General features: G+C 37.0%; 1 protein-coding gene across 2 annotated transcripts in view; it reads right to left on the reverse strand.

Annotated features, from left to right (window-relative positions):
* Window positions 1-1,396: 1,396 nt before the first annotated feature.
* The window catches only part of LOC142354508 (peptide chain release factor 1-like), a 157,943-nt gene continuing 137,824 nt past the window's right edge, over window positions 1,397-21,515 (reverse strand). For both annotated transcript variants that reach the window (XM_075406832.1, XM_075406833.1), the window contains 5 exons: window positions 18,891-19,039; window positions 18,330-18,568; window positions 17,959-18,120; window positions 3,933-4,196; window positions 1,397-2,007 (listed from right to left, as the gene is read on the reverse strand). In XM_075406832.1, coding sequence (XP_075262947.1) covers window positions 1,936-2,007; window positions 3,933-4,196; window positions 17,959-18,120; window positions 18,330-18,568; window positions 18,891-19,039 — 886 coding nt within the window. In that variant the 3' untranslated portion in view covers window positions 1,397-1,935. The remainder of the gene's footprint in view (window positions 2,008-3,932; window positions 4,197-17,958; window positions 18,121-18,329; window positions 18,569-18,890; window positions 19,040-21,515) is intronic.

The raw sequence follows: 21,515 nt of genomic DNA on the forward strand, positions 1-21,515 counted from the left end.
ACGCGCGCTCTCACACACTGGCGCTTGCGCGTACACACACACGCTTGCGCGCACACACACATACACGCGCGCACTAACACACACGCTCGCTCACACACACACAGGCGCACGCACATACACACCCACACGCACATACACACGAACGCACACACACACACCCACGCGCGCACACACACACACGCTCACACATGGACACGCACGCACACGCGCTTGCACACACACACACACACACGGGACAGACACACACCCGCACGCACGGACACACCCACCCACACACACACGCACGCATACACACACACACACGCACACGCGCGCTCACACATACACTCGCACACCCACAGGCGCACACACACACACACACACGCGCACACACACACACGCGCGCACAAACACGAACGCAAACACACACACACACACACCCACGCGCGCACACACACCACGCACACACACACACACACACACACACACACACACACGCTCACACATGCACACGCACGCACACACGCGCTTGCACACACACACACACACACACACACACACACACACACGGGACAGACACACACCCGCGCGCGCGCACACACGGACACACCCACACGCACGCATACACACACACGCACACGCGCGCTCACACATACACACGCACACCCACAGGCGCACACACACATACACACACGCGCGAGCTCACACACACGCACGCGCACACACACCCACACGCGCTTGCACACACACACCCCTGCGCGCACACACACCCACCCACACACGCGCATACACATACACACACGCGCGCTCACACATACACACGCACACCCACACACACCCACGCGCGCACACACAAAGAAAAGTCAAACTGAGTGAGGAAGTCAGTTTGAAGGAAATCACGTGTGGCCGAAAACATGATCACGCGTATGAAAAAAAAACTCGCTTCACTAAGAGTTAAAAATTACGCCAAACATTAAACGGTAGGCTACTGTTAAAGACCTCATGATTATTATAATTGTTACAAATCGTGTTTTGAGATCAATTAATCAACAATCTATTAAAAACAGCTCGAAAAATTTACTTTTGGTCACAGGGTCATGCATGAGAAATTCACTGGAACAGAAACCAAATGCATTCTACAATAAACGCACAAGATGAACTCCACTTAATTAATTGCTGCAACCATAGTTTGAGAGCAAATAATTTTAACCTTCATATATTCCACCTTGGTATCATGGAGAACCACCGTGAAGATAATTTCTTAACCGAACAGAGAGGGTAGAGTTACTCGCTACGCTTGAGCTACCCAATGAGCGTCGAGTAAAACAAAATTTAATACGATAAAGGAAGATTGTGGCCACCCAATGAGTGGGGAGATCGTTTGAAATTCAGGTTTTAATGAAGTACAAAAAAGAGATCAGATCAAAGTTTTAAATTTTGAAAATATTAAATTAACCCCGATCGGATCAAACTAAATTTATTAAAATGAAAAAATAAATTAACTGGTTGATGAATATCATGGTTCCGGTTCAACTTCATAATCAATCATCTGCAATTTGAAAGTCCATTTCACTCAAATTATTTGTACTTTTTCTCCATGGCCTCCGTCAAGGTTTCAACGATTTCTAAAATTTGCTTAGAGTCCACTCATTGACCTTTTGGAAAAGAGTTCTGTATGTTCTTCAGACCACCAGCTAGCTTAGTGGGCACAGGTCAGCTAAAACCCAGTTAGGGAATACAAAACACACACTTTGCGTCAAATGAGATCTTTTCCTCAAATGCCCCAAGCAACTTACTGTATGCATATTAAGCAATATTACATAACATGTCATATTATAGTATCCAACAATTTAACATGGATAATATCTCGAGTTTTTGTATATAATAGTTTTAACAGTACATTGTGGCGTCAGAAGTTTCTTCCAATTCATTCAAAATTCCGTCATAAGTATGCAATCATAGGCTTTCATCTATTTGTTGATTTAGCTGTTGCAGAATAAGTTGCAGCTTCTCTTCTTCAATCCAATCCTGAAGAAACAAATGACTAATTCCAAAATTTTTTGGTTAACTTGAGATTTCTATTTCAATCTATTTATTTTTCAATTGAGTTATTAAATTTCATTTCTGTTCGATGATTATGGTCCAATGTAGACCTTGTATTGTGGATCCGACATATTGATGTTCCATAAAAATCACATGAACGCTTTGCCAATGGTTGTTGTCAAAGATCAAAGACATTTTGTTAGCCGGTTTTGAGTACAGCCAAAATGTAATAAGTTTGGCAGAACTGGAAATAGAGGCCAAACTTGTTGTTCTGACTACACTTAGAGGGAGAGAAACTATATGCTCAACTGTTTTTTTGTTCTGTCAATTTTCGCCCATAGATATATTTATCGTACAAAGTTGTGAGTGGTATCAATAGAAAGCTGGTCAAGTGCAGAATATCAAATTAAGAATCTTTTAATTTTGCTTCTTTCGAGAAGTTAGGGAGGTGGAAACTTTGTAAACATTAGCCTCACTTCCGTTGTTTTATTCACGTTCTCCGTAAATTTGCTCTGAAAGGTTGATCAATTTTGCTTACAATATGATAAAATTGATTGTTAAAGAGAGTCTTATTGGTTTCATTTTCCAATTTTTTGGCAAAATTTTTGAAAATTCAGCATTTTTCATGAAAAACGGCACCAAAATCGCTTCTTTGGTCCACTTTGTCCAAGATTTACCGGTAGTGCAGAAACAAAAACTTCTTACACAACCTTCGTTTACTTAGATGAGCGCTATTATTATCTGCAGTTCCTAAACGTAAACCGACAAATGTCGGAACAATTGCTCTCGAACGACAGGCTGTTGGAAAAACGTTTGACCATGCCGTGACTCGAAACATTAATCTCCCGGTCCGTAACCAGAAACACTGCCCACTCAGCTATCGGGCCCTTATTCTTGCTCTACTGCAACCTATTTTATATTAGCAACAAGCTTTACTTCGGAGTGAGAGCAATGGGTATCACTCAAAAATGAAGAACGAAAGCGTGAAAAAGTCACTTGATAAGACAAATAATGTTCTAGCAAAAAAGCGCAAAAACGGTCAAGCAAAAAGAAATCGCATTAAAAATACCAACACGTTTACAATAATTGCTACGAACTTCGTTCAAGAGCAATTAAAAAGTGTTCTGGAACTACTTTTTGTGAAACGCTTATAATTTTTTCGCATCAACACTTTGCGTAAAATTGTTTGAAATTTCGAGCTCTGCCTGTGTTCACGGTTATTTTGCAGTCTTTTTACTAAGTCTCACTGATGACAGGTCAATTTGGCTTCCTAAGCAGTTAAAAGTTGATTAATTTAAAATTCAATAGATGAAAGCTATTGAATGAAAACTTATGGTTGTTATGACTTCTAAAAAATTGTTTTAAAATGGCTTTTTGAGCGTAGCCACTTTTTATTTTATTTCTGTCACCCTTTACCGTAGTCCTAACAAAGAAGGAGGTCGCTTGTTCTACCAAATGAATTGGAATGTAATCATCATTGCTACTATATATTTTTTAAATAATGGTTTTTTGGCTTCAATACTACGAGGTTTTATCGTTTTATGTTTTTATTGAATAGGTCATCTACGAATGATTTTAACGTCATCGACACCTTTTATCACAAAATTTAATATAATTCTTGATTTTGCCTGTATTTGTTCTTTTTGTTATCATATGACATTCTGTGTGACGAAAAGTCAATAGCGTTTAATGGACACATAAATGCAACTATTGAATGATTTCAGTTGATAGCTAATGGTTTTCATTACTTAGAAATTATTTGTTTTTAAAAAGTATGAACTTTGACTTTTTGTTCTTCTGTCCACTTGTTAAATTATTTTCAATGAAGACAGGTTCCATATCTTGTCTGATGAAAGGCAAATTTAAATTATAACTATTCTATATTTATTCTTGATAACAACAACACCTACTTGTGTGGATTGATACAACTGCTGATAAGGACGGCCCAGTTCGAAATAACTCTCCACTCCGTGTACTGTAGTTTTACTCCTATGGTCCACAATTCTGTCCGCATCAAAATTGTACGTCCGTATTTTCTCATTCCGTCCTAGAAGCCCAAAGTGACTCATTTTGAACGATTTCTTTTCTGCTTCTGCTGCAGTTCGTCTAGCATTTTCCAACTTGGCAGCTAAGATTTCGATAGCCATTTCCTTATTTTCTTCTTGGAATCTGCTCTGAAAAGGGGAAAACTATTTCAAACTACACAAACATGAGCAGTATTAAACTGAAAAAAAAACATGGCCAGTAGACTGGCGGGATAAAAGATGGAAGGCACCAAGAGTTCAACGGCAGCCAATGCTGAAAAAGCGTTCAAATCAAGCAACTTCGTTCAACAGCATTTCGAATCAAATATTTTTCGTTTAAACTGTGTGCATTTAACTGCCGGATGCTTTGAAGCTTTTTCGGTTTTTAGCCACAAAAAATTCTCTAATAAAAAAAGCAAAACTTTTCCAATACATATTTTCCAATATACTTCTAATACAAATTCTTCCATTGAATTACTTCAGTAATCACAATCATTATCCAGTACGCTATTCTTGTCAATGGTTGTTGCAAATTATAAATTCAAATTACAGTGAGTGAGCGGGTGAGTGAGGTAAGCCAGATCTAAAACGAAAAACGTGATCGAAAAGTAAAATATTTTAAAACAGCAGGACAAGTCCTGAAACACAATGCAAACAATTCCGCAGACTAATTGAATATTGCAAGGCTAAGAATCAAAAATGAGTATCACAATTTTAGAGAAACAAAACTATTGGCATTTGGTAAATTTTTTGGTATCAGCGTGTTGAATCCCAAGGTTTCCCATTAAAAAAACCAGATAATGGAACCCAGAACTTTCCATTTAGCAGAACTCTTGATTGACGACGTTATAAGGTGCAAGCCGAGGCAGCCAAAACTATTAATTAAGGTAAAAAAAACTTGAAAACAGCAAAAAACAGATTTGCTGATGATTCTTGCTGCTCACATCTTTAAAACAAACTTGTTTTGTGCTGCCAGAATTAACTCAAGACCACACACGCTATCCATCATTGCGCACTAATAATCGAAAAATTGAAATACGAAAACATTCAGATAACTTGGGGGTCGGTGCCGGGGTAGTTTTGTACTGTTGTAGGGTCAAAACTTTTCAAAATTATCATTTGACCTGAAATTTTAACGGCAGTTCCTAATTATACATTAGAAACTAAGCCACAGTTAAAATCCAATGTTTGAAAACAGAAGTCAATGTTCGAAAATCAAGATGTCAAAGTTAAAGTCATAATTAAAAATTGCTTCAGCCAACAGAGCTGGCAGATTGCCCAAACAGCGGCGAATTAGATTTGCGCGCCGCATAGAGATAGAAGATGCACATCAAAATTGAAAATTGACACCGCTCAAAAAGCTATGTAAAAACATTCAGCGATAAATTAATAAAGTTTGTTACAGTTTATTCCGCGGAAGCCTTTTATTAGGTACCTTTACTGCACGTACGAGTTCCTTTGACCTCAAACTAATTCAAATTAAAGTTTTGAAGTGCAAAAGTCATTTTATTGACTGAGGTAAGTCACGTAAAAATCTAATCACGCAAATGACTTCAAAACGTTTACTAGAGAGAAAGAGAGAGAGAGAGAGAGAGAGAGAGAAAGAGAGAGAGAGAGAGAGAAATGACCTCACGCGCGCGAAAGCCGTTAATGATAAGAAGTTATTCAGAAAATTGATTTTTCAGCTTTGCTGTGAACAAATGTAAAACAAAGAAACAGCCTCAGACGACGAAACAAAAAAACCAAGAGCACAACATTATAGCTCCGCTCAGTTTACAGCTTCTCAGCTATAAAAAAATACCAAAGAAATACCGGAAACGACTCGCAGATTCACAAAACATAAACACCTAATTAACATGGTCTCTCATTAGACGTATCAGAAAAATAGAAACATCAAATATAAGTTGCAAACAAAACCGCACCTTTAAGTTCAGACGTGTGCGCTTGGCGAGAACATGACTGTAGGGACGGGGCCTAGGTAGGTGACGGTGGTAGAATAGAAGTTCGGTGGGAGGGGTACGTGCTGGGGGTGTAGTAGTTTGAATAGGAACAAAGGAGTTACGGGGGAAAAAATCTAAAAATGACCTTTTTGACATTAAAAATTGCCAGCAGTTCCTCTACAACAGAAAAAAAGCTACTGTTAAAGTCAATTATTCGAAAATTTACATCCACATTCTAAATAAAACAGAAGCCAATGTTCCAAATAAAGTAAGAAAGAAACAAAAAAAAGAAAAGAACGAACGAAAGGAACGAGAGAAGGAAACTGTTTTACGACTCAAACTTTGGGTCGTAAAAAATCTGCAGAATAAAACTCCTCTTCGAGAGCGAAAAAAAGCTGAAGAATACCAATAAACTTCTTTGACTCGTAAAAAAAGACATCAAAGATATAATCCAAATTTCTTAGATTGTGAAAAGGAGAGCACCTAAATAATAGCCATTAGCAGACTGCCATCGGCTATTAAACAGTATCAAATAACGTCAAGCACATAAAAATACTTGGCTCTTCTTTTCAAACTCAATCGACACTCAAATACACCCTAGCAGGAATTTTGCATCAGTTTCCTTCAGTTCTATTTTATGTCAATATCGTTCTGATAAATTAGAATACGTTTCCAGCACCTCATATCAGCAAAAAAATCAACATAGCCGGCAAACTGACGGAAAATAGCCACCGTTGACACGCTAGACGCACATTGTCATTGATACAGAAGAAAAATTTAGAAATTTTCAAAGTGTCAAAGCATTCTTATCGGTGAGTAAATTCTGCATATTCCATTAGATTCTAATATTACAATTAATTAAGCCTCTAAACTGAAGGCTATTAAGCATAATACTAATGCACGCTATCAGTCGTTTTAATCGTGAAAATCTTGACCAATGTAAAACGAAAAAAGTGATCAAAAGGTGAAGAGAAGAAAAAACATAGCCGGACAAGTACTGAGATACAAAGAATTTTAATTGATTAAACAAAAAATTTGACATAGAATCTAATAAAACTTGATTGGGAAAAGCGTTTGAAAAAATCACAGCAGAAAATTGAAAAAAACAGTAAAAATTAAAACGAAAATGCCGCATGTCAACAAAAAACCACTAGAGAGAAGGCAAACTTTTTTTGATACACCGTTTTCTTACCCATCTAAAAAATTAGAGCAAAAAAAAAATTTCACGCAGCAAAACCACTCGTTTTTTCGCTCCACTTCCTGTTTCAGCGTAACCAAAATCACTACTCCAATTTGACTCCAAAAATCATGAAAATGTGTGATCAGATCTTTAAGACAGCGCCCCAATACAATAATTTGAATTGTAAAAAAGCAGAGCGCCTAATGAATAGCAGTTGAGAGGCTGATGGAACCTATAACACTAATAAAAATTGTGGTTTCTGCGTAATCACAGCGAAAAAACATTAGGCTAGGTAGGTGGCGATGGTAGAATAGAAGTTCGGTGGGAGGGGTATGTGCGGGTGTAGTAGTTTGAATAGGAATGAAGGACTGTTACAGGGGGAAAATCTAAAAATCACTTATTGACCTTAAAAATGCCAGCAGTCCCTCTACAACAAAAAAAAGCTACGGCTAAAGTCCACTATGCGAAAACATAAATCAACATTCTAAATAAAACAGAAGTCAAAGTTTCAAATCAAAGAAGGAAACAAAAAAAAGAAAAGAACGAACGAAAGGAACATGAGAAAACACTGTAGAATAACAATACTAAACTTTGGGTAACATAAAATCTACAGATTAAAACTCCTCTTTGAGAGGAAAAAACAGCTGAAGAATAACAATACACTTCTTTGACTCGTAAAAAAAGACATATCAAAGATAAAATCTAAATTTCTTAGATTGTGAAAAGGAGAGCACCTAAATAATAGCCATTAGCAGACTGCCACCGGCTATTAAACAGTATCAAATAACGTCATGCACATAAAAATACTTAGCTCTTCTTTTCAAACTCAATCGACACTCAAATACACCCTAGCAGGAATTTTGCATCAGTTTCCTTCAGTTCTATTTTATGTCAATATCGTTCTGATAAATTACAATACGTTTCCAGCACCTCATATCAGCAAAAAAAATCAACATAGCCGGCAAACTGACGGGAAATAGCCACCGTTGACACGCTAGACGCACATTGTCATTGATACAGAAGAAAAATTTAGAAATTTTCAAAATTTTAAGTGTCAAAGCATTCTTATCGGTGAGTAAATTCTGCATATTCCATTAGATTCTAATATTACAATTAATTAAGCCTCTAAACTGAAGGCTATTAAGCATAATACTAATGCACGCTATCAATCGTTTTAATCGTGAAAATCTTGACCAATGTAAAACGAAAAAAGTGATCAAAAGGTGAAGAGAAGAAAAAACATAGCCGGACAAGTACTGAGATACAAAGAATTTTAATTGATTAAACAAAAAACTTGACATAGAATCTAATAAAACTTGATTGGGAAAAGCGTTTGAAAAAATCACAGCAGAAAATTGAAAAAAACAGTAAAAATCAAAAACGAAAATGCCGCATGTCAACAAAAAACCACTAGAGAGAAGGCAAACTTTTTTGATACACCGTTTTCTCACCCATCTAAAAAATTAGAGCAAAAAAAAAAATTTCACGCAGCAAAACCACTCGTTTTTTCGCTCCACTTCCCGTTTCAGCGTAACCAAAATCACTACTCCAATTTGACTCCAAAAATCATGAAAATGTGTGATCAGATCTTTAAGACAGCGCCCCAATACAATAATTTGAATTGTAAAAAAGCAGAGCGCCTAATGAATAGCAGTTGAGAGGCTGATGGAACCTATAACACTAATAAAAATTGTGGTTTCTGCGTAATCACAGCGAAAACACATTAGGCTAGGTAGGTGGCGATGGTAGAATAGAAGTTCGGTGGGAGGGGTACGTGCGGGGTGTAGTAGTTTGAATAGGAATGAAGGACTGTTACAGGGGGAAAATCTAAAAATCACTTATTAACCTTAAAAATGCCCGCAGTCCCTCTACAACAAAAAAAGCTTCTGCTAAAGTCCACTATGCGAAAACATAAATCAACATTCTAAATAAAAACAGAAGTCAAAGTTTCAAATCAAAGAAGGAAACAAAAAAAGAAAAGAAAGAACGAACGAAAGGAACATGAGAAAACACTGTAGAATAACAATACTAAACTTTGGGTAACATAAAATCTACAGATTAAAACTCCTCTTTGAGAGGAAAAAACAGCTGAAGAAAAACAATACACTTCTTTGACTCGTAAAAAAAGACATATCAAAGATATAATCCAAATTTCTTAGATTGTGAAAGGGAGAGCACCTAAATAATAGACATTAGCAGACTGCCACCGGCTATTAAAGAGTATCAAATAACGTCATGCACATAACAATACTTAGCTCTTCTTTTCAAAACCAATCGGACACTCAAAAACACCCTAGCAGGAATTGTGCATCAGTTTCGTTCAGTTCTATTTTAACTCAATGTCGTTCGGATATATTAAAATACGTTTCAAGCACATCATATCAGTAAAAAAATAGCTTAACCGGCAAATTGCCGGAAAAAATTCGCCGTTGACACCCTCGACGCACATTGTCATTGACACAGAAAAACAGAGAAATTGAGAGAAGTTTAAGTGTCAAAGTATTTTTGTAAACAGTAAAAATCCAAGCGAAAATGCCGCATGTGAACAAAAAACCACTGGAGAAAAATCAAATTTTTGTTGATACACCGTTGTCTCACTCCTCTAAAAAATAAGAGCAAAAAATGTCACGCTGCAAAACCACTGGCTTTATCGCTCTACTTCCTGTTTCAGCGTGACCAAAATCACCACTCAATTTGACTTCAAAAATCATTAAAAAGGTGTGAAAAGATCTTTAAGACAGCGCCCCAATAGAAAACTTTGAATTGTGAAAATGCAGAGCGCCTAATGGATAGCAGTTGAGAATAGCAGTTGAGAGGCTGACGGCGGCTATTAAAAACACTAATAATAATTGTGGTTTCTGCGTAATCACAACGGAACAACATTAGGCCACAGCGGCATTTTATCAGCTGCCCTTTTCGTTACTATTCCCCAAATTTTAGACTGTTGTTTTCATGGTCAGCATTGCTTTTTTCGATGACTTTGGCCACTTTTTTGCGTCTGAAAATTTCACGAGGTACTATCATTGCAGCCAACAGTGCTCAGGGTATGGTCTACCTGAAGCTATGGTTAAGTGACAATAGATTTTTGTTCTTATTCGTGATAAAATGAACATAACATAGACTAACATCGGACGCATTGTTGCCGAAGGACCTAGCTGAGGCTCGATTCTATTGTAGTTTGATATAGAAATGGAGGGCATCGATAGTTTGAGGGGGGATAAGTTCACCAAGGCACTTCCAACAATGCTATTAGAGGTAGATGATTTGAGCACGAAAATTTGGATTTAGAAAACCACTATCCAAAAAATAATGAGGATGAATCAAGGATGCGCACTTGAAAAGTTTCTTCTCTCCTAAATCTTTTCACATCTTGCACTGAGGACTTCGAATTTGGATACAAGGGATAAAAAGTAAAGACTTTGAAGTTGGATCCCCGCTATTTTCGGAAAGAAGCAGAGAAAGTTAGAAGTCAGTGGCATAGAGATTTTTCTCAATACACATGCGCTGTTACTTTAGTCGTGTGAAGTAAATGTTCTGAATTAACATTTCGAAAAGAGACAAAAGGCATGATGATGTTGTGTTAACCAAAATTCACATAACTAATAAAAATGGCAATGATTCTGAGCAACCGCGTGGAAAAGATTGGTTAAAATTGTTTAACAAATGATGACTCATTGAGACAAATTCAACAGAAGGTCCCACTTTTACCAAGGTTTGGAATGATAAACATAAATTATCCACTTATATCAATTATTCTACAAAAAAGAGGTGACATTGAAAGAAAATGGTCCATCGAAATTGGATAACATAACAACTTAAAAGTACTTTGATGTGTCCGGGAGTTTACCAGGTTTTAGTATATACATTGTAGAAGCCTCAATAACAATATGGGCAACTGTTTCGTTTTCTCGAAAGTCTTGAAAACTGACATTTTGACTATGCAATAGTAATTACTTTGTTAAACCAGCAAGCACATTATTCGATGTAGGGGTGAAGGAATTGGTAATTGGGCTTCCAAACAGTTTTTACGAATTTTTTTTAGTCAGTGAGTATTTAAATTGGTGAGCCTTAAACAGAAAAACTACTCATTGATGTAGCTCAATGCCCAAATGTAAACCTTCAGTTTTTTTCCGAGGCAAATGCAACTCAAAGAACTTTCAATGATTAAACAAAAATCTTGACATAGAATCTAATAAAACTTAATTGGGAAAACCGTTTAGAAAAAAAAATCCCAGCAGAAAACTAAAAAAAACAGTAAAAATCAAAACCAAAAATGCCGCATGTGAACAAAAAACCACTAGAGAGAAAGCAAACTTTTGTTGATACACCGTTTTCTCACCCATCTAAGAAATTAGAGCAAAAAAAAATTCACGCAGCAAAACCACTCGCTTTTTCGCTCGGCTTCCTGTTTCAGCGTAACCAAAAACACTACTCCAATTTGACTCCAAAAATCATGAAAATGTTTGATCAGATCTTTAAGACAGCGCCCCAATACAATAATTTGAAATGTAAAAAAGCAGAGCACCTAATGAATAGCAGTTGAGAGGCTGATGGAAGCTATTAAAAACACTAATAAGAAAAAAAGTGGTTTCTGCATAATCACAGCGAAACAACATTAGGCTAGGTAGGTGGCGTTGGTAGAATAGAAGTTCGGTGGGAGGGGTACGTGCGGGGTGTAGTAGGTTGAATAGAAATGAAGGACTGTTACGGGGGGAAAATCTAAAAATCACTTATTAACCTTAAAAATGCCCGCAGTCCCTCTACAACAAAAAAAAGCTTCTGCTAAAGTCCACTATGCGAAAACATAAATCAACATTCTAAATAAAACAGAAGTCAATGTTCCAAATCAAAGAAGGAAAGAAACAAAAAAAGAAAAGAAAGAACGAACGAAAGGAACGAGAGAAGAAAACACTGTAGAATAACAATACTAAACTTTGGGTAACATAAAATCTACAGATTAAAACTCCTCTTTGAGAGGAAAAAACAGCTGAAGAAAAACAATACACTTCTTTGACTCGTAAAAAAAGACATATCACAGATATAATCCAAATTTCTTAGATTGTGAAAGGGAGAGCACCTAAATAATAGCCATTAGCAGACTGCCACCGGCTATTAAAGAGTATCAAATAACGTCATGCACATATCAATACTTAGCTCTTCTTTTCAAAACCAATCGGACACTCAAAAACACCCTAGCAGGAATTGTGCATCAGTTTCGTTCAGTTCTATTTTAACTCAATGTCGTTCGGATATATTAAAATACGTTTCAAGCACATCATATCAGTAAAAAAACATACGCGGCAAATAGCCGAAAAAAAGTTGCCTTTGACACGCTCGACGCACATTGTCATTGATACAGAAAAACAGAGAAATTGACAGAAGTTTAAGTGTCAAAGTATTCTTGTAAACAGTAAAAATCAGAGCGAAAATACCGCATGTGAACAAAAAACCACTGGAGAAAAATCAAATTTTTGTTGATACACCGTTGTCTCACTCCTCTAAAAAATAAGAGCAAAAATGTCACGCTGCAAAACCACTCGCTTTTTCGCTCTACTTCCTGTTTCAGCGTCACCAGTTCAATTTGACTTCAAAAATCATTAAAAAGGTGTGAAAAGATCTTTAAGACAGCGCCCCAATATAAGACTTTGAATTGTGAAAAAGCAGAGCGCCTAATGAATAGCAGTTGAGAGGCTGACGGCGGCTATTAAAAACACTAATAATAATTGTGGTTTCTGCGTAATCACAACGGAACAACATTAGGCCACAGCGGCATTTTATCAGCTTCCCTTTTCGTTACTATTCCCCACATTTTAGACTGTTGTTTTCATGGTCAGCATTGCTTTTTTCGATGACTTTGGCCACTTTTTTGCGTCTGAAAATTTCACGTGGTACTATCATTGCAGCCAACAGTGCTCAGGGTATGGTCTACCTGAAGCTATGGTTAAGTGACAATAGATTTGTTCTTATTCGTGATAAAATGAACATAACGTAGACTAACATCGGACGCATTGTTGCCGAAGGACCTAGCTGAGGCTCGATTCTATTGTAGTTTGATATAGAAATGGAGGGCATCGATAGTTTGAGGGGGGATAAGTTCACCAAGGCACTTCCAACAATGCTATTAGAGGTAGATGATTTGAGCACGAAAATTTGGATTTAGAAAACCACTATCCAAAAAATAATGAGGATGAATCAAGGATGCGCACTTGAAAAGTTTCTTCTCTCCTAAATCTTTTCACATCTTGCACTGAGGACTTCGAATTTGGATACAAGGGATAAAAAGTAAAGACTTTGAAGTTGGATCCCCGCTATTTTCGGAAAGAAGCAGAGAAAGTTAGAAGTCAGTGGCATAGAGATTTTTCTCAATACACATGCGCTGTTTTTTTAGTCGTGTGAAGTAAATGTTCTGAATTACCATTTCGAAAAAAGAAAAAAAGGCATGATGGTGTTGTGTTAACCAAAATTCACATAACTAATAAAAATGGCAATGATTCTGAGCAACCGCGTGGAAAAGATTGGTTAAAATTGTTTAACAAATGATGACTCATTGAGACAAATTCAACAGAAGGTCCCACTTTTACTAAGGTTTGGAATGATAAACATAAATTATCCACTTATATCAATTATTCTACAAAAAAGAGGTGACATTGAAAGAAAATGGTCCATCGAAATTGGATAACATAACAACAACTTAAAAGTACTTTGATGTGTCCGGGAGTTTACCAGGTTTTAGTGCATACATTGTAGAAGCCTCAATAAAAATATGGGCAACTGTTTCGTTTTCTCGAAAGTCTTGAAAACTGACATTTTGTCTATGCAATAGTAATTACTTTCTTCAACCAGCAAGCGCATTATTCGATGTAGTGGTGAAGAAGTGGGTAATTGGGCTTCCAAACAGTTTTTACGAAGTTTTTTTAGTCAGTGAGTATTTAAATTGGTGAGCCTTTAACAGAAAAACTACTCATTGATGTAGCTCAATGCCCAAATGTAAATCTTCAATTTTTTTCCGAGTCAAATGACTCGGAAAATTCCGAGTCAGAATTCTCAAATCTATTTTTTCCGAGTCAATCTCAAATCTATCTTCGTATAAAGATAATCGAATTATATTTGGAGATTACAAAACAATACAAAGTCAATAACCACAACAGTTAATTTGAAAAAATGCAAAATTAAGGGAAGGCAGTCATCTGGTGACTGGTCCGGTGACCATTCTTACAGAAAGCTGGCCAATACCTAGTACCTGTTTTAAGGCTCGGGGCTAAAACCAAAGAGGTTTAAAATCTGTCTTCCCCAACATCTCCGGGACCAGAATTTAACAACCAAACAGTCAACACAAAAGAATTGTTTGTATGTTAATGATCATATATCAAAGCATAAATCGGCCAGATCGGGCTTTATAGCAGCATGGGCGCTGAACGCTAGTACACTCTTCATATAAACTATCTATTGGAACTCATTTACAGTTTGCCATTAATGAATCTATAAACACATGTTTCCTAATGTTTTGAAAACAGCCCAGGTTACAACCTTTTATAAAAGGGGACCGGTTAAAACAAAAAAAAATCAATGCAAATCAGTCACACCAACTTGATTAAAACTTTTCGAACGAATACTACGCGAACAATTAACTCAAATTTTTTTATTATATTGATCCAATTGACAAAAATCAATTAGGAATTCAAAGCAAAAGTCCTGTCTCGTCGATACTAAGCAAAACATCTGTCTGGTCCAAAAAACAAACCAATGCGTTGAAGAAAACAAAATTGTTGTCGCACTGTTTTTAGACTCAGTAAAATCTTTCAACTCAATGTCTAGATGTTTTTATGGAATATATTTTTTAAAAAACACGGATTTGGAAAGAATGCAAGAATTTATTAAACTGCTCCCTTTGTGATAGAAGATGGAGCGTTAAAATGGGATCACCAAAAGAGATTGAGTTGCCATAGCTCACGGTGTTCATCGAGGAACTGTCCTAGGGCCTTTTACTTTTATGCTTTATGTTAACGATTTCGATGAAGCTATATCAACGAATAATGTATTACAGTTTGCCGATGATACAAAACTCCATGTCATGCAACAAAACGAGCACAATTACAGCTAGAAGCTGAAGACGCATTAAACAAAACAGATCAATCTGAAACAAAAACAGATAAACCATGAATGAGGGAATAATGGAATTGAATTAAAGCACAAAAAATGCCAATTGTTCAAAATGTCAAAATCAAAGGGCACCAGTTCGAAGCATCTGAAAAAAAATCGATATTTGGTTTAAAATTGATAGGGAACAGCCATACCAAAATCAACTAAACAAACTGATCAGTAAAATCGGCTTAGCAATCAGATTGTACCTTGTTCGTCATAGAGTACCATTAAAAAAGAAAAAAAATCTTAAGAAATCACTTGTATTGTCTCATTTAGATTTGTGCAATTTTCGTCTCCAAATTTGCCACCTTCTTTTACAGACAGAATTAACAAACAGATTAACTGCGGAAAAAAGTTTGCTTCCTGAAAGCCAAATACGATACTGCCAGAGATCCACTTCTAGAAACGAAAATACTTCCAGAAGAACTCGAGATATAACAAGAGTGTCATTAAGAAGGTGTTTCAATTTTCTTCAACAAACAAAAAGCCCTTCTTAAAACAATCATTAGAAAAAAAATGTTCCAATTACAGTAAACAAACGGACCGGACCCATAACCTGTTCTTATAATCAAAATGTAAGTCAAAATGGGAGCAACTTCCAGATAAAACTATAAAATAAACGCCGAAGACCAAATTTAAACAAAAGGTTATAGCAGAAATGCTTAAACGGCACAAAGAGTTCCAATAGACAGAAGTGTAGCAGGATTCAAATAACTTTTACTAAATTAATTTGAGAAAAGCGAACCTTAGTTTATTAATTAGGAAGATAATAATGTTTAATTTATAAATTTATAACAAGCAACATTAACCAGTGGTTAGTTTAATTAACATGTTTCAGATTTTAGAAACATACCCGGCAGATTGCAGGAAAATAGCCGCCGTTGATTTCCATAACCAGGATCGTACTGAACAAAGAAAAATGATAAGAAAGATTTTTTGTAGAAAAAGACATTTTAAAGTGCGAAATAACTTGATGTCATTTTGTAGTTGAACATACTCCTAATTCATAGTGAGACGATACAAGAGCTAGTATCAATACCAATAAGCATTGGAGATGGTAACTAAGACATATAAGAACCAAGTTCGAGAAAAGGGAATCTAAAACTGGGCTCTATTGGTTTATTCCGTTTCTAGTTCTGATTTCGTTTTTTGATACTGACTCTGTTCATTTTGAATCGCTTTGCTGAGCAACTGCTGTCTAAAAACACTTTTAGCTGAATGAGAGAAGAATGAAACTAGCCCAGAGAAGTCGAAAAGATTTCACACAAAATGTTGAACAAGCTGTGAACTGCAAAATGTTGAACAAGCTGTGAACTAAGGGAAAGCAAAAATTTTTATTCGACGAAGCAAAAAAACAACAGAACATGTCCTGACGTACAATTCAAAGAATTTTCATGGACTAAACAAAAAACTAGACCTCGAACGGACTATGTGTGCATTGAGAAAACCATTGAAAAAGAAAAAAAATTAAGAAACATACCCGGCAGATTGCCTGAAAATAGCCGCCGTTGATTCCAATAACTCCATTGGGATTGAAAGAAAAGATAATATCAACAAAAATTGATTTTTTAAGTGCGGTTTATTTTGGTGGCATTTCGTAGTTGAACATACTTTTGTTTCTGAGAGAGAGGCTACAGGGCCTACTATCAATACCAATAAGCATTAGAGATGGTAACTGAGACTTATAGGAACGACGTTCAAATGCCGGGCATCTAAAAATGGGCTTCATGGGTTTATTCCCGTTTCCATTTCTGACTTTGATTTTATAATACTGACTGTCTTCATTTTGAATTGCTTTGCTGAGCAGCTGCTGTTTAAAAGGACTTTGAGCAGAATGACAGAAGAGTGAAACTAGCCTAGAGAAGTCAAAAAGATTTCACGCAAAATGTCGAAAAAGCGGCAAAATGGGTAAAGCGAAAAAAGTTCCGCGAAGTAAAAAAAAGGAGCGCTATAAAAGCCGGCTGATAAGATGAGGGCGGCTATTAAAAAGACAGAAAATCAATGTCAAAATGCCGCATGTGAACAAAAAACCACTAGCGAGAAGACGAATTTTTGTTCAAACACCATTTTCCGACTCTTCAAATATAGAGCGAAAGAATTTCGCGCCGCGAAACCACTCGCTTTTTCGCTCCATTTTCTGTTCCAGCGCGACCAAAATCACTACTCCAATTTGATTTCAAAAATCATGAAAATGTGTGAACAAATCTTAAAAGACACCGCCCCCAATACAATTCAAATTCTTTGAATTGTAAAAAACTAGGAGCGCTATAATAGCCAGCTGAGAAGCTGAGGCGGCTATTAATGAGATATTCGTCAAACTGAGCTTATGAAGACAACAAAGCTTCCAATTAAACTATAAATCAAATTCTTAAGACAAAAATTATGTTAAAAAGGTGCTAAATCATCATTTTCATCCCTTGGCTAGTGAGTAGTAAAACTTTGATGGAATTATATATCTGGATCGGATTATGATTGGCCTCATATTATTTTAAAGTAAAGAATATGCACAACTTAAAAAAAACGCATCGAAAGTGATCTAACCTCGGTTGAAAATGATCTGATCTCGGTTGATCTCGTAGTCAAATGCGTGTCTAATTGCCAAAATGGGCCATAAAATATTCGAAGGGTATCTGTCCTTTACTTCAAATACCTTTTCACAGAAGGCAGTAACGCCAGTGGGTTTGTGGCGCACAAATGCAGCAGTGTCTGTTTTGTCCCTCCGCTGTCCTCCCCCACCTGAACTGCGCATGAACTGGAACTGGAGGTCTTTGCTTTTCACCTCAGCAGCAACCTCGTCACTAGATGGGCTCACCTGAAAAACACACTCAGTTAAAACGTCAATTCATTACCCAAAAAAACTGTTTTGCTAACCTTTCTATTTCTGGCCTAAATACTGTTTTCAATTCAATTTGCATTTAAAATTTTTGTCGTTTTTCCAAAATAAACTATGGAATTTGGCTGCATTCTATAATGACCAACCAATGAAAGGCGTCCAAGGCAATAGCATAATACGAAACCTACTGTAATTGCACAAGTGCTTGTATGCATTCGCGACCTGTCTGTAACAGGCTTCCTTTGAACACGGTGAACACCTGCTTCGCACTCGAATCGAGGTAACACTCCCACCCCACTGACGAACAAAGAAGCGCCCAGCAACCCACGGCTACTCTCTGCAGACCCGGACACCCTCTGCTCTTCCACTACAGACGCATCCAGTCCAAAATGTCTGGCTATTCTTAAAATGTATTTGAATATTTCTCCTAAAACAGAACCAATTTATTGGGAGAACAGTTAAATCCTGGTGATTTTGTTATTGACCCCTCAATGTGTGTTTAATAATCTGTCAAATGCTTTAAGCTAGAGGTCAACTATATCCTCCCCCCCCCCCCCCCCCCCCGTCCGAAAGTATAAACAGCAAATCATTATGAATCATTACTCTTTTCGAGTTTGCAAAAGACTACACACACTCAGCTTTAGGTGTGTGTGTGTGTGTGTGTGTGTGTGTGTGTGTGTGTGTGTGTGTGTGTGTGTGTGGGGGGGGGGGGGGCGGGGTGATATATAAACTAAGAACACAAACACAACCTGTGAACAAGGAAGCTTCAACTCCTCCCACACCAGATTTGACCTCAATGTACACCTTGTGACATAATTCTTGCTCTCTTTCCTCTAGCAGATAAGCATTTTGTAATAGCCACTCTCTCGCATTCACAGCGTTCTTCTTGATTTCTTGCCTAAATGGTATTTTACACTGCCAATTTGGTTAAAATTCAAAGATGCAAGTAATAGGTAAAGCGTTGATGCTTTGAAATGATGACCATCTTAAAACTTTTTGTTAATTCCAACTAATCATACAAATCGCTAGCGAAACTGGAACCAGAAGGAGAGAAGTATTATCAGAAGGTTGTATTAGAATAACGCCTTTCAAAAACAACCGTGCAAATCTTAGCCTCCTCGTGCTTCTGTAGGTTATATACAGATTATTCAAGAATAGAATAGTGCCTCATCTTAAAACAGTGAATGACAGTTTGAAGGACACTCTAAAGAACGTCCGATAGTTGTCAGAATAATAGATACAATCAGTAACCTGAAAGGGGCGGGGGTAAGAGGTGACTGTTGTGGGGTCTTCGTGTGGGGCATGGATGTTGGTGTGGGAGGAGGTATGTAGTTTTAAGGTATAAATAGTTAGGTGGGCGACCAGTTTGGGATCACGCATATAAGAATTTACCACAAAAGCGGTAAAATGAATTTGAAAATTGAAGCATTATGCTATGCTAAAGTTGAATTATTAACTAATAAGGTGTCAAGCTTTACCTCCCGCACAACAATAATACATTTATTATCGTTTCACGTTTAGAACCCCCGCTGGCTTGAAGTTAAATGCGATGATTAGGAGTGCCATATCTTCGTGAGTAGTAAAATTTGGGGTGGTTTACCACACAGAAAACGTCTCCCTTCACCAATTAGTCTCGAACCCAATCATATGGTGCTTTATATACCTTTTAGTTGGTTCTTATAGCTTTTTAGACTAAACCACCGTACTAAGGAGCGTCTATTTTGCCACATTTTTTGGCAAACATATACCAAACTTCATCAAGGTTAGTTCATACAAAGTTCGTTTGTTAGCTCATTGTTAACTGCTTTATCTTTGTGTTTGACATATTGCAAATTGACCAGTTTGCTTGATGTCCATTGTGCTTATCTTGTGTGGTCAATTTACCAAATCGTTATTTGGTAAAATAAATATGAATCAAAAACGATTCAACAGTAGACAAAAGAAGTCAATAAAATTTTTATTGTCAGATTTTTATTTATCACATTTTGTGTTTTGGCCTCGTCAAATAAAACCAACTTTATCTAGACTTGTCTAATGAATTCCACCATAAAACCCGATGGAATAGCCTGGGTCTTATAATTATGCTGAAGTAAGAAATACAAAATCTGAACCAAAGAATTCTAATTCACGTGGAGTTGTTTTACAATAATAAGAGAATTGAACAATAAGTAGTACTACAACAGTATTAGTTTACAAGTTTTCAGTGTCTAGAAAAAGTTTCTAGAACTCTAATCTGATGATTCTCTGAAATTTATCAGAGGCAAGTCATCTTCTGACGCCAAGTCAACAACCTCGGGTGGGTTGTTTTCTCTCCCATTCTTTACCCCTTTTGGTTGGTTTGATTTCAGCAATAGGAATCATTCGTTTAGTGGTTCTCTCTCGTTTCGCTCGACTGTACTGTCTGTGGTCGATCATTAGGGCCGTAAATTCTCGCAAATGCATTGCGGTATACCTAAGCTCCCACATATCTCCATTTAGGCAAAACTTCTTAAAGCAGAAGAAGACACTCAATATGATGTCCTGGGGGTCAAAGTATTTGACTGCGAACCAGTAGTACGTGGTGTCCGAATCTAAATAGAAACAAAATTATCTAGACATTTAACTATCAAACCTATTGCTTACTTCAACCCAGCCATATACCGTTTTAAAACCTGGTACTCCCAACCTTTAATAGACTCCAGCATAGATGAAACAAATTATTACCCTTAATATCGCGAATCACTTCGCAGTTCCTAATGTCAACCCGCATTCGCTCGCCAGCGTTGAAGTTAACCACAATTTTCCCCTCACTGATAACTTTCAATATGTCCGAATCAAGGGTACACGAATCCATAACTTCTGTGAAGTGGTGCTCAGGCACCGAAACTGATTGGTTTAAATATTGTTCACTGTTCGCAAACTTGAACAGCGTGATCTCTATATTGCTCCCGTCCTCACATTCATCTCGTGACACTCTAAGCAATCGCGTGGACGTTCGATATTCGAAAAAGTACCCCGCTGTACTTTCCATGCCTGACCAGGTTGATTCGTATAGATTAAAATTTTGAGCGATGAGATGAATCGGTTGCTCGGTGGCCTCTTTTATAGTGGTTATCTTGCAATAATTCTTATCGTTGCATAAAAAAAATATCTTGGCATTTTAATAGCTGGGGGATCACAATATTCCGTATTGGTACATTGAGCACCCCATTGTGGCGTGATTTTTGATTACTTTAGTCAATTATGTCTTTCGACGTGAACAAATTCTCCTTTGATGACATGGAAATGCTAATATTTCAAATACGTTAATTCAACTTTTGTTAATAAATCAGGAACTCTTATCAATTGCGATTGTCTGATTTCAGTACCCGAGGCCAAGCTATACTCATAGGATT

This window comes from Convolutriloba macropyga, chromosome 15 (assembly GCF_964194025.1).
Source record: "Convolutriloba macropyga chromosome 15, txConMacr16.3, whole genome shotgun sequence".
NCBI classification, from domain to species: domain Eukaryota; kingdom Metazoa; phylum Xenacoelomorpha; order Acoela; family Convolutidae; genus Convolutriloba; species Convolutriloba macropyga.